The 14384-nt window shown below is 34.8% G+C and overlaps 1 protein-coding gene across 3 annotated transcripts in view; it reads right to left on the bottom strand.

The window, feature by feature from the left end:
- Positions 1-14384, bottom strand: part of DPH6 (diphthamine biosynthesis 6) — a 229872-nt gene that overhangs the window by 74098 nt on the left and 141390 nt on the right. For all 3 annotated transcript variants that reach the window (XR_012633870.1, XM_074909806.1, XM_074909807.1), the window contains one exon: positions 5760-6002. Coding sequence is in view for 2 of the 3 variants with exons in the window: in XM_074909806.1 (XP_074765907.1) it covers positions 5760-6002 (243 nt within the window). In the remaining variant the exon portion in view is untranslated. The remainder of the gene's footprint in view (positions 1-5759; positions 6003-14384) is intronic.

The following is a 14384-nucleotide window of genomic DNA, read 5'->3' as shown; positions in this document are numbered from 1 at the left end:
TGTGAATCTTTTTCCCATCACTTCTGCATTACATGTTATTAAGACAAACATTGTCAAAAACCTGACTGGCATTCCTGACAGAATGAAAGTCAACTGTAGCATTCTTTGCTGGATTTGAAACAATCACAGGATCACAGCAACCCATTCTGAATGCTTATTATAAAAAAATAAAGCTTCTCTCAGAAGAAGCTGGGCTGGAGAACTTTTAAAGTTTGTAGTACAATTGCTCAGGAATTTGTTGCAGGGGGGTGACCAGACAACTAATGTCTAAATGCAAGCTGTGTTATAAAATCCAAAGACACATATTTTTTGATGTCACAGGAAGTATTTCACTGAAGATTTTTCACTGCTGAGGATGGAAAATACAGTGGTAGCTGCCTAATAAAATAACTCCGAGTGGAATTGATCTTTAATATTATCATCAAAAAAACCCAGTATGTATAAAATGAATTGCTGAAGCAAAAGATATAAGTTAATGGCCTTAGAGCTATTAATACATCTTGCAATTACATTAAGTATTATCTTTCTGTGCAACACTGTCTTTAATCTTAACAAAACATACTGTTTTCACTGCTTCAAAATCTCCCTTCAACAACATTTGGGTTCACTTACAAATACAGGCAATTATAAACTTTGTGTTGGTAACAAAACATTGTGTACTAAATGTACTAAAGTATTTTCCTATAAATTTTTATTTTTATAACAAAGAAATCTGAGATAAAATTTCATATAGTTCTGGAAAATCTGCCTCTGAGTTTTGTATATGTCACCAAATTAAAATAACAACTGAAACTCATTTTTATAATTCAGTCACATTTATCAAGAACTGTATTTCAAAACAGCAAATGGCCTCCAAGTTTTTCTGTAAGTTAACATGCTCTTATTTCACAGAAAAAATAAAAAAAAGAATAGTACTTTGCCATAGAATATACATTTGAATAGCAACAGCCCAAACTGTTCCACAGTTTATTAAATTGATATATTTTACTGGCCTAGCTATACCAATCTTGCTGGGGATTAGCAAGATGTAAAAATAAAAATACAGCAGTTAAACTGGAATGCCTGAAATCTTGAGACAGTACAGCATGTTTCTTTGTATCAGGGAGAAGAAAGTAAAAAGCAGGTAAATTCAGATGTAGAAAAAATAATGTAATCATGATCTTGCCCATCTCAGTTAGTCTAGTGGAGTCTGTTGTACAGACAGAAGTACAGTCCACCACTTGAAACACTCTAAGGAAGTACTACAGGGATGGTTCTGCATGCAAAGCCCATGGGGAGGGGATAAAGAAGGTAAGGGGTGGACTCAGCTCCCAACTAAATATAGTGGGAGTACTGTCTAAATGGTACAACTCAACCCCTACTGAATAAAGTGTGTGCACAAAGTAAATTAATAAAATTTTGCAGGCATAGTCACTGTTATATCATTATACAATAATTATTTGGAATATTTCCATCTATCAATAATGCCATCTGTCCCACCCAATACAAACGGACTACAACCCATCTGGCTTATTTTCTTCTATTGATTACTCTGCTGAATGAGTTAGCAAAACCGCTTATAAAATCATCATATTACATGACACTGTCATTAAAAGATGCGAAGTAAAGAAAAACACAAGATGAGACTTAATTGGAAAACTGTCAGTTCTTCTTCCAGAAAGTTTTAACAATGCTATAAGCTTTTTTCTTTTTTCTTTTTTTTTATTTTTTTTAAATTTTTTTTTTATTTAAAAAACCCCACAACATATATATATAAAGCTCTAAATCTTAACTACTGGATTAGGCAGAAACTGTTCTACTGTGAAATTGTTACTATTTCTGACTAGGTATGTTAGAGAAGCTCCCTAAATGTATCTCTTCAAGAGTGTTAAAATGTCCCAAAGTGTGCCTGGGAATCACAAAGAAACTGTGGAAGGAGTGTAACTTAAAAATAGGGTGGGAGGAAGCTGCCGATGGCTGGCACTTGTATTTGCTAATTCCAATTATTTTTCCTAAGTTTTGGCTTTGATTATTTGTTTGCATAATTGTCTTCATGCTATTTTTGCAGCCTGGTTTTTCTTTTGATTTTAGCTACGCTTTCGTCAACTAGATTTTAATTTCTACAACTGTAGCTTGTTTTTTCTTTTGATTTAAGTCACTGTTTCTCTTAACTATATTTTAGTTTCTCCAACAACCACTACTTAACAACAATGGAGCCTTATCCATCTACAGAACTTAAATGCTTCCCTTGGCTCCCTCCCACTAGATCTCAGTTTCTACAATACCCTTTTAACAAGGGAAATCTCTATTGTGTACATTCAAAACATCGATCCAAAGATATTTTCGTTAGCCCAGTGATTTAGGCTTTTTGAGTGAGACCTTGGCGGGGCTGCTTTCCTAGCTTCCCCTCCCTGATATTTTTTCTTTCTACTGTCACCACGAATGGCTTTTCCAGTGACACTGTGACTCAAAAGGACATAGGAAGGAAGATGAGAGAGGAACAGGGGCTGGATTCTGGCTTGAAGGACACAACCTTTGTTGACTGTGGGTAATTGGAGTTCAGGGCGGCAATGCTCAGGGTTATACTGGAGGGGTGAGGCTGCAGAGAATGGGAGCACAGATACTGAGCTGCCATCTGGAGCGAGGGAAATAAAGGTGACAGCAGTGGAAACGAGCTGTTCAGGGAGCAAGGAATGATGTTGGAATAAGGAAGGGGCCAGAGGCTGGGTGACTGAAACAAGTTAGAAGTTGCTAGGGGGTCCAGCCTGCTTAATTATTTTCTCCCTTTCTAACAATCCTCTCCCATCCTTGATGCTCACTAGAGCCACTCATCTGGTTATCAGTTAAATAATTTGGTTATTCTGAAACATACTCCAGCTATCTTCATAATTCAATAAGTTCCTAAAAGACAGCTGTCCCTGTCACTATGGCAAGAAGGCCTCTAAAGTCCAGGTAAGTGTGTCTGACCATGTGGCCTTATCTCAAATGAAGCTTTGACCAACACTGTTGATCCATATCCTGCTCTTAGAAGTAAACCTTTTGTGTGATATAAACACACCCAGAGAACAATCCTCACACTTTTTTTTTTATATTATGTTTTTTTAGATCCAATTTATTTCTGTCCTAGACAATTTATGCAATCCCTTTTGTGTTTTACAGACTACTGGCATCAAGTATGTAGAATGATTTAACTGAAGTTGCAGAATAGTATTATTTATGTAGAGGATATTTACCAGACATCATTATATGACAGAACGCTAATAATTTTTGGTGCTCTAAAAAACCCCTCTATTTTAATATATCATCATTTTGCTATTAAATACAGAACATTCAGCAAACAGAAATGTAGAGTCTAAAAATTGTCTTTAAAGCAGAATTAGTTCTATAGTTTATGATGTCTAGTTTACAAGAAATGAGTTCTGAGCTGCATTATTTTGTCTGCACAAACTCCTTCTTCCATGGAAGACAGAAGCAGAATAATTTCAATTGAGACACCATTTGTTCTTATTAAGTAATCTGTAGGCTGCTATTGAATCAGGCCTTTGGTCACTTCTTGAAACACAGTTCAAGAATAATAAAATACTTTTGGTTGGGCTGACTTAGTTTACTTGAAGAAAACAGATCATTATTTCATGTCATAGCATCTGACAGAACTATCTGTAGTAGTATTGGGATACCAAAAAATAAACAAAATTATACAAGTAAGGGATATGCTACTTAAAGTCTTAAATATGAGAGGCCTTCAGAGTAAAGCTACTGTGTTCTGGCTTCCACACAGACAGGCAGTATCTTACAGCATCCAACAGGCTGCTCCAAAGAAAATTTTAACAGATGTAAAAACTACATTTCCTGTTTCCACCGATTCTATGGAATAAGCAAAAGAGAAGTACAACTGTTGTACAATTTATCAGTCATTTTACAAAGTTCTTCCAAATTTCAAACTTTACTGTTTTCCTTATTCTGAGAGTAAAGGAAAAATTCTCCTAGTGCCATGCCAAATAGTGCTTGTCCTCCAATACAAAATCTCTATTTCCATTAACAGGACAATTGTATTTTCAGGACAGGACAATTCCTCCCTCTGGTTCCTTGCAACAGAAGTGTTTGAAACATCTTTTTCTCTGCTTTGTTGTGTACACAAACCCTTACTAATAAAAAAGTATGCATAGCCTGAGGAAAAATTCAATTCCGCTGTCTGAACTGCCTATTGACAAAATGATAAGGAAATTGGAACATCTGGCTTCTAATAAGACCTCATTCCCACTGATATTTTAATTGTTTCCAAAGCATTTTTAGATCTGCCTCTGCTAATATATTTTGCTTTTTCTGATACTGTCATTAGTGAATATGACCTAATAAGCACATAAGACTGATGAACATCCTCTAGGATTGCTTGATGCTCCTCTAGGATGTTTTTTCTTAAATATTCCTGAAAACTGTTAGGCAGCTAACTCTTCATAGAAGTATGTGTAGGCTGCAATCCACTTTTAAGCTATGGATTGAAAAAGTGACATGGGACAGATACTAGTAATAGCCCAAAAGCAAGCAACCCCATCTGTATTTTTCATGTAGCTAAGTACTGCCTAGTCATCTCAGCAAGTGGAAGAAATATAAGACTCAATAAAGAGTGGATGGTATGCATAATAACTATGGAAAATCTAAAAGATTCTATATGGTAAAAGGAAAAGTGTCAAAGAACCGGCAAACACTACCAATCTGCCCTCAAATCATACATATTACAAATAAGAAAGCATGTGGTCACGGTACATGTTACTAACCAGTCCCATAGCAAAAAACTGAACTGAATTAAAAAATATGAATTTAGTTCAGATTCAGTACACTTGGTCTTGGAGGAGTAGTAAACACTATTTAAGAGAGTCTTTTATTAATAATTCAAGGTGGAATGTGTAAGTGTCTGAGTAAAGCCTACTTATTTACTCAGAAAGACAAGTGCCTAGTGCAGAGACTGAAAGTGAAGGCAAATAGAAGGAAAGTGCATTTTTCCTTATTCTATGGCAATATTAACATATGCTATGCTTCCAAGCCATGTATTTCCCTGAAAAACCATAGTAATTATGTTATAGTACACAGCAATTATGGTTACTACTCTTTTTTACTCAGTTGTGGAGAAGTTATGTTTTATTTCCAAAATGTGTGGCCACTGCCTTTTCAATGCTTGCGGGGTGTTCCGTGGCTACTTATGAAAAGTGGTATATACATAATAGAAATGATTATGGTATCGTTATAAATCACTGTGCATACTGTCATGCTGTTAGAGATAATCTATGGTCAACCAACAGACAGGCACACCCCAATCTGGTCTTAAAAGTTCAGCCGAATAATAAGCAATAATGAGCAGTAAACTGTTAACCTCAGTTGTCATGACAATATTGCTTGTAACAAAGACAGGAAAAAGCCTCAACAGAACAACTCACAAAAGTTGAAGTAAAATGCCCAGTTATTAAGTAAAAATATATGGGCAGAGGTAATTCAAATAAGCTATTGTTCACATTTTTGTTGGAGGAACTGACTGCTCTTTAAGAGTTCTTTAAGAGATTGCTTTGGGGAATTAAGACAAAGTTAGTGATGAATATAACTTTCTATTAAGCAATTTTCTTTCTCAATTGTGCACAACCACTTATGAATCAGAACATAACAGCTCAATCAAACCTTATTGTATCAGCTTTACTTGAACCCCTCTGAAACGTACTGAGAAAATTCTGATATCACTAAAAGACTTGGGAAAAAAAAATCCAGAAAGAAGAAATGAATATTACGGCTACCTTTTTACATTCTCTTAATTTCTTCTGCCATATAGAGCAAGCAATAGGAATGTGCTTTCTGTCAGTTACATAGCAGCTGGCTGTGATGATGTGGTGGAGTGCAGTCTTCTGGCTCATAGCTTGAAGAATTCGCTCAACATGACGGAGGGAAACTGTGGCCTCAGTCCATATGCCACCGCTAACAAGCTGCATGGTACAAGGTACTAGAGCAATCTGTCCAGCACAGTAGAGAACATCTCCAACCTAGAAGAAAATAAAAACAAGTAAATAAGATTCTGGGAGTGTATACAAGGCATGAAAAGCACTTAATCTCCTTTCTAGGTAGTTTCTTTCAACAGTACTGTTCTTTGCCATCATTTGTCACAAATGGAGCAAACATGTCAGTCTAAAGACAATTTTTGATAGGGGTTTAACTACAATATAGAAACACAGCACTGCAATATACTCTAACATAACAGTTAATACATGGACGTATGTGTCAGCTCAAAACAATAGTATCTGACGTTACTGACTTCTACAGCTGTTGGATCACACTAATGCCCCAACATGGTTAAATATGTTCTTGCTTTCTTTTCTTGAGTGACAATACCCACTATTTTTGATTCAATGATATTTTTTTTAACTTCTAAGTCTTAAGTTTCATTTTATGTAAGAATATATAAGAAAATGTACGTATATTATCTGTAATGTCTTTAGTAAACTAACTTAAAAATACTACAAAAATAGTATTTGCAAAACACCTAAAAGACTGTGTATGGAAAAAGTAATGATAAGCCACCAGAAGGCAAAAGGATTGAAAATTGCAGATTGAAAATGAAATGCAGAAGAGTGCTACTTGCCCAAAAAAATGTATTCGCCTTTTGAAAATGGAATTAAATGGGTGGCCAGATACCATCAATGTATGTTTTAAGTTGAGTTGCAATGCACTTTCTTTGGGCTGATTTTACAAAGTCTTCCTGGCAACACTCTCAAGACCTACTTTTCTTAACAGCAGCCAGCAAAGGAAACATTTGTTCTTACTATTCAGACATCTCAAAGATTTATTATAAAATCTTAATGTAAATATCAAAACTTTTCATCCTCTTATGCTGCACTTCTCTAGAAAGTCACTGCATTTCTTGATCAGTGAAGCAGTAAATTTTATACAATATCAAAAGAAAACTATGTATAGAAGTGGGAAGTAAGGTGGGCGTAAGCAGCTTTGAAGTCAGCATAGGAAGCATTTTGCTAGGAGAGGAAAAATGGACTATGCAAGGAATCTTTAGGAAGAATTTTTCAGAACTTACTGTATAAACCGTAAAAATTCCTCAGAATTAAGAATAATTAAAAAAGAAATCTGTGTCCTACAAGACATGGCAATCAAACCATGTGACAGACCCATATGCAACTCCAAATCTGTCCTCATAACTGTCTGTGTCTCACAAAAGACTCACACATGTAACTATTGGAAGAGTATCTTATACAATTTGGCATACAAGTTCTATGATTAGCAGCTGAAGAGGGTGAGGAGGCAGAGAGGAAACATAATATATCAACTGACACCCATCAACTATTTAAATTGTTTAAAATATCTGAAATATTGTTTTGATAATGCTATATATAATCCTGAATTTGGAAAAAAACCTATGCAAGTAATATTTTGGTTTATAGGAACAAATGGTCTTTTTTTTTTTTTTTTTTTTACAGTGCTATTTTAAAATATGTGCCATCAAACAAGGGAGTCCAGCCAGCTACCAAGTGGCATACTGACAAGATGAGAAACAAATTCAGGAAGATATGATTCAGAGGGGCACAGGTTTGTTTTTAAAGCAAGCTATTCATTTTCACCTCTGCAAAGTGAAATCCATGCATTAGTCGAAAAGTTCAATACAGGTATTTTATACTTCTACAGAAAAAAAAATCACATGGGCAGTATTTCTTCTTTTTTCCCCTTCTGGGCTGCTGGTTTTCCATGCATCACCCATGTTAATTATTAGGTAGACAGAAGAGCTGTTCAACCAGTTCACTTCCCCTATTCTTGAACAGATTGTTTGAGACATAATATGAATACTAATTAACGATAAAATATCTGTCAGTGTTTTGAAATACGGACCAAGATAGCACTTTCTTAAAGTATCCTGGATAGTTCTGATACAATTAGCCCCATTGGTCATAAGCAAGGTCAGAAAAAAATCTCTGAAGGATTTGAGCAAAATTGGCACCACTCTTGGCTCAGATTCAGTGGGAATTTTGCAGAGTTCTTTAAAAAACAATTTAAAAAATCCCTCTGTTCCTAACATACTTTTTTGTATCTTAAGATGTAATTAATAGAAGAACAGTTTTCCTAACATGACACCATGTTATGGAAGGATGGATGCAAGGGACAAAGAGGGGAAGAGGGTCAAAACATGGCCACAGGTTTGCAGCAACTGTATTTCAGGGGGACATAATTTAGGACAGAGGAAGGAGGAGGGATGTTCCTCTTCTCTTTTGCCATGACTTGGTCATGAAAAACAAGCATAAATAAAGAATCAGCAAGGGCAAAGCAGCAAACCAATACAAACAGTGTTTTAGCAGATTTCAAGAGGTTGTCTCTAGAATGCTTGAAGCATTATACAGAAAATTGCTAGCAGACTAAAAGCATTTAAAATGGGGAAGACATCATAATATCTGTTCACAGTACTGAAATCTTACGAGAGATGTCACAATGTATGGTGTCAGTCCTGGTGTTGTGAAACTGTTCTGCAAAACCCTGCTAGAACCTTACAACAGTTTATAATTTCTGGAGCATCTACAAGAATAACAGAAGATCTTTCAGGCTATAGATTCACAATGTTTCAAGTCTAGAGGACTTGCATATCCAGTAAGCTCAGCATAGAAACAAAACTACAATATAGTGGATGTGTATTTATACACTAGATGTCTCAGCTTACACTGATGATTCAATTGTTACTGCAGCCCATATACATATTTCCAGTGCTAAAATTTCATTAAAGATTTGACAAACCAAAAATAAAAAACCTTGTACTGCTGAGATGCTCACTTGTACCAATTTATTTCCAATATAGCTCCACAGCAGTAAGCAGTCTATAAATGGAGCCTCATGTGATTCCACATCTTCCCTTTTTATCTTCATTTGTAACACTGCAAGTTAAGTGAAAGGTGAGTCTTAATAAGCTAATATAATAGTTTAGCAGCTCTTCTGCTCAGTTAGCACAACCTTAAATAACCAAGGGAATTCAGTGGACAATCAGAACCTCAGAGTATGCAATACATACCCTAAACAGATAGGAATGCTAAACTCTTATTTGAGAGTTTTCACAGTGTAGCTGTGCTGCAGCAATTTAGTATAATATAAAGCTAGATCACAGCTAATACAGAGCAAATACAGTACAGTAGCAAATTATTATTTTATTTCACCTTTTTTTGTAAGCTGCATTCACTTTTTAGGAAAGCAGAAGGAAAGCATCTGTGGTACCATGGAAAGGAAAGGTCAGAATGCTTGGTGTCACTTTGAACTGTTCTATACCATGAAAAAGTTTTTAACAGTATTATAAGTTACCAAAACAACACAACCTATCTCCCACAAAATACAATTCAGGAAAAGAAACAATGAGAAAACCAGACTTCATTGGACATAAGGACTAACTTAAGCTGTTAATTAGCAAGGGAAAACTATAGTTATTGTTACTTAGAAAAAGAAGTATTAGGATACCTATAGATATGCACTGAATTGGGTTTTTTAAATTAAAGGCCAACAGCAGCTATGGAAACTTCATGAAACTTTTTCTGCTGGTACTATTAAAACTTGCCAGTGATTAACTGGCATAACACAAAAAGTGCAGGGAACTTCTAACAGAGAGATTTCAACCATTCACACACAGGTGTTTAGGCCAATGTTAATAGTTGCACCATATGAACAAATACGTGTTTCTTGGAGAGGATGGAGTCAATATGCAATCAGCCAAATCTGTGTTACGGATGCAGTTTGGTGTCTGAGTGACTGCTGCCCTTTAGCAGGTCAGGGTGCACAAAAGATTCAGCGACCCCCTGACCTAACAGTGAAATAACTCACCATTATGTTCAGTCAAAGTAAATAAGCATAACTGACAATACGCTAATAGGCTGCCTCTGGTCAGCCATGTGTACCTCTGACCTTAATGAAGACCTAAATCAATTAATACTCCAGGCAATAAAGACCTCTGGCTGATTAAATTAGATAGAAATCATCTTTTCTAACGGGATTAAAGCTGTAAGGTGGTGAACTTTTTATTTAATATATGATAATCCTTTCTTCCTAGGGCACTCTTATTTTAGCTAATGATGGTAAAGTTGCTATTTGCAATGTGAAATCTTTTATTCAACTACCTAGTGTGAATAAAGTTTTAAAGGTACCGTTTAGACAACACTAACTGAAAAGCTTTGAGTTCACACTATGAACACAAATTGTATTTCATTAACGTGGCTCTAATACACCACAACCTTCAATATAATTCACATTTTTCTTGAACTGTTTCAAATTTGTAGTCTAAAAATTCCACAAATGAGCTGATCACACATAGTTCAGTTTGATACAGGCTTTCTTTTGAGAATATGTGTACAGTTATCAGTAGCTAAAAGATGAAGGCTATATTCCTAAATGAAAATTTAAAAAATGTTACGATTATCTTTGACTAAAAAAAAATTGACACTGATAAGAATCCACGTATTGCTTAGTAAGATGATTGCTTATCATACTGAAATCTCCAGAACTTCCCTCTAAATATTTTTTCCTATTTAGGTCAAAAATATATAATTAATCAATAGCATATTATTGCTATTATATTGAGATAGCTGTAACACTTCCACAATTTTCAGAGATTTATAACTCAGTTTTCAAATGCTGTGACTCCAGATTGATGAACCTCATTTTGAGATGAAGCTTCATATATTTCAAAATGTATTTGATCACCTGAGCCACAAGACTACTCATCTTTTTGTGTTGTTCTTCACTCTTAAAGTTTATTTTATCAAAGTGTGATTTAAATTTTTCTCTTTGAACTTACATACATGTCGGTTGAAAATTCACAGGACATTTTTTATCAAGAAATAAAATACTGCAATTCCATGGATGCTAAATTAGGCTGTATATTTTTTTTTATTTGCAGTTTAGCAAAATTAAGATACACTGTCCACAAAGTCATATCTAACACTGAGCAGAGTGTCATAACACTATCAATACACCTAAAACTTTTGTGCATTTTCTAATTGAAATTATGCCAAAGAGAAGTATCATGTCATGCAGTATACATACAGAGCAGCACAAAAATGCATTCGAAGATGTTATTATAGTATGAATACTAATTATTATAGTATTATTATGTATTATAGTATGAATACTAATTGTTATCAATACTAAAGTAACCTCAGAACGCTACATCCGAGTATCTCCTATTCATACTCTGTGCTGCCCAACTGCAAACACCTCTGCAGTCCTCTAAAAATCAAATAATTCAAATTGAGCATTTAGACTGTGCTGGATTTACAGCAGACAATCTCATATAATACATCCCTGAAGGTCTGGAGCACCTTGAAGTTTAACAAAATGCTATATGCACAGACTTTTGAGAGGGATAATCAGATCAGAAAGCTTAAGAGCAGATGCGATCAAAGTTTCAGCTTGAAAACCACTTTTAAAAAAACCTTTCTATCCTATCACAGAAAACTGTAATATCTTGCATACATATTTTTGGCAATGTGTTGGTTATATTTAAATCTTGATAAATGCCAAATCAATTTTATTCTGCTCTGCAACTGATGGAAATAAAAACCACAGACTTCAGATTTACAGAAGACAAACATTTAAAAACTGATCTTTTCACAAAAAAAACACCCCAAAAACTGTCATTCACATTCCAAGGGAGTATGAGACACAAAACAAAAATAAACCTAGCTTTTGAAGTCAGCAACTGTAGTTATAAACATCTAGGAAAGGTTCCAATAAAGTGGGTGAAAAAGGCTTGCCATCTAATACATCCACGTGGGCATGACAGCTAGTCTGAAGTCTTCTCCAGGACTCCTGTTTTGGTCACTTGGAATCTCCAGTACACAGAGAGGAAACGAAGAAAATGGAGATAAAATATTCTTTACTTACTATGTGTATTTCAGCTAATGTCCTGTACTGGCACACAGGGTACATATTGTTCCTATATGGAAAATTACAGTACAAATTTCAAAAACTTAATTGCTATAGAGGATAAACTGTTCTCCACATCCTAAAGGATGTTTTTTCCTAAATAGAAAAAGAGCAGCCTCTCTACTTGAAAATGAGCAAGCTAACAAGAGTATTAATCTTTGATGCATTTCTTCCTTGGGACAGTGGAATTCTAGTCTTCATGACTATTAATCTGTCACCTTTTACAAAGCCTACCATTTCCTCTCAAGCTTTTGAAAAAAAAATCACAAGTTCTCACCAACCACATTAGCAAAATCTGCCAACTGTGAAAAATTGTGGAACACTCAGCTTTATGAACATACCTTATCTAAAAGATGGAGTAAAACCTCCAAACTAATTATCATTTACTCATTTTTCATATTACTTTGAATAAAAATGCTAAACAAAACAAACGAAAGAAAAGAACTAAGACTAGCCTATTGCACAATAATTGGGGTTGGGATGGGGAATGAGAGACTTAATCAAATCAATATTTACCAAGAAAAGTAAAGGCATATTCAGGGTCCAGATAAACAAGGTGAAAAAAGATTAGTATCCTAAAGGGCAAAGCAACACAAATGACTTGATGTGGACATGGACTATTGAGCAATGGATAACACATTTTTAGAAAATGTATAGTATATCCACCACAGTTGATTGTGTCTTTTAATTAATTATATATGCATAGATAAGGGAGGATAATGGTTGTAATTCATCTGGATTTAAAAAATATCTGATACAGCATATTTGGAAATTATTTTTAACTCTCCTAATTATAAATGCTGTTAACTACCTGATAGTCTGTAAGGAGAGAGTAATGAAAATGCCAGTGTACTGAAGTGAGGTGCCGTAGGGATTGGTATTAGGCCTGATTTTGTTTAACATCTTCATTAAGTCAATGGAAGAAGGGATTAACAGCATGGTAATGAAACCCATAGAGGATACTAAATTAGAATGTGCACCAGCAGAAATAATAAAAATGGACACAGAGAGGTTTGAAATAAAGGCAGGAAATAAGAAAATGAGAGTTAACAGGAGAAATTAAAACTCATGGCAGAACATATGGCAAAATTATTTTGAAATACAGATATTCATAACACTGGAGAAAATTTAACTGCAAAAGTGTTGAAGATTTATAGCAAACCATAACTGCTCTTTACTAGAAGCAAGTTCAGTACAGGACAAAAGATACCGTCTCTGTTCTCATGAAATTCATCAGATGTAACAAATATTTGTTCCAGGATAAGTAACACCTACCCTTGTCTAATGAAAGAGTGAAATTTTCTAAAACATCAGAAACTGTTACCACAACCTTTAGGAAAGGTATGATTGCCATATTTCAAAATGAATGCTGTAAAAGTACAGGTGATATCAAAGTTTCAGAGCCGATGAAGCACTTTTTCCAGAAGTTTTTACACTTCATCATCAACACCGATTTTCAGTTTACAGGCTAGCATAGCTGCATTCAGGATTTTAATCTGCCAAGGTAAAGATATAAAAATTTTAAAAATACTTTTTACCCCCTTGGTTAGATGGAAAATGTCTAAACCTCACATAAGGTTACATAAGCATTCATTCGGGGTTCCCACAAAGTTCATTTGTGATTTTGGTATTTATTTTATCATCCTAAATTTATTCTGCAGCTCTGTAATATGTCAGCATTCTTTCTCTGTCAGATCTGTATTAAAAAATAAATATATATATATATATGGGAGCAATTATAAAGTAACTGTATGCACATACACAGTATCTAAAGGAAGATAAAGAAAAAAGATATAGTGATGTGATGTCCTTATATGTTTATATTATAGACTTTTTCTCTACTTCTATCCTTAAACATGCAATGTACTTCGGGATCTCACAATATCCTTTCCACATTAACTGACATTTCTACTGAGAATGTCCACTTACAGTAAACTCAACTATTAGTTAAACTATCACTGCAGTGATAAAGCAGTCTAAGAAGGCCCAGTAGAAATTTCTAGGGTGAAGTTTCTGCTAACAAGAAGGGTGCTACTGCTTAAGGCTGTACCACTGTTCTGGAATTACTATTCAAGGAGAATCAAGATTGCAGTCATGAAAGCCTATGAAGAGTGTGTTGGGTTTTTTCCATTACTACCTGTTTTCACAATCCTTACTCATACCAACTGTCGAATAGGTTAGTGTGATTATAAACAGAAGATGGACAGCTAGGCAGAGAAAATACTCTGTATTGAAAGGTGAAAGCTGTTCATCACACAACAGTAATTCACAGTGTATGAAACACATTAACATGGTGACATTCTATTCTTACAGAAAATATTTAATTCCCAGCCATCACTTGGCTTAATATTCTTACTCAAAATATGCTTTTCATTAATGTCACTGGCTACTTTAAGATACTGGTTTGCAATAACTGGAAGACAGGAAAGAAACAGTTCCATAAAGCCAAGAATAACTGAAACTGAAAACAG

This window comes from Athene noctua, chromosome 6 (assembly GCF_965140245.1).
Source record: "Athene noctua chromosome 6, bAthNoc1.hap1.1, whole genome shotgun sequence".
Classification (NCBI taxonomy): Eukaryota; Metazoa; Chordata; class Aves; order Strigiformes; family Strigidae; genus Athene; species Athene noctua.
Note: the sequence above shows the minus strand (reverse complement) of the source record. Positions and strands in the feature narration are given on the sequence as shown.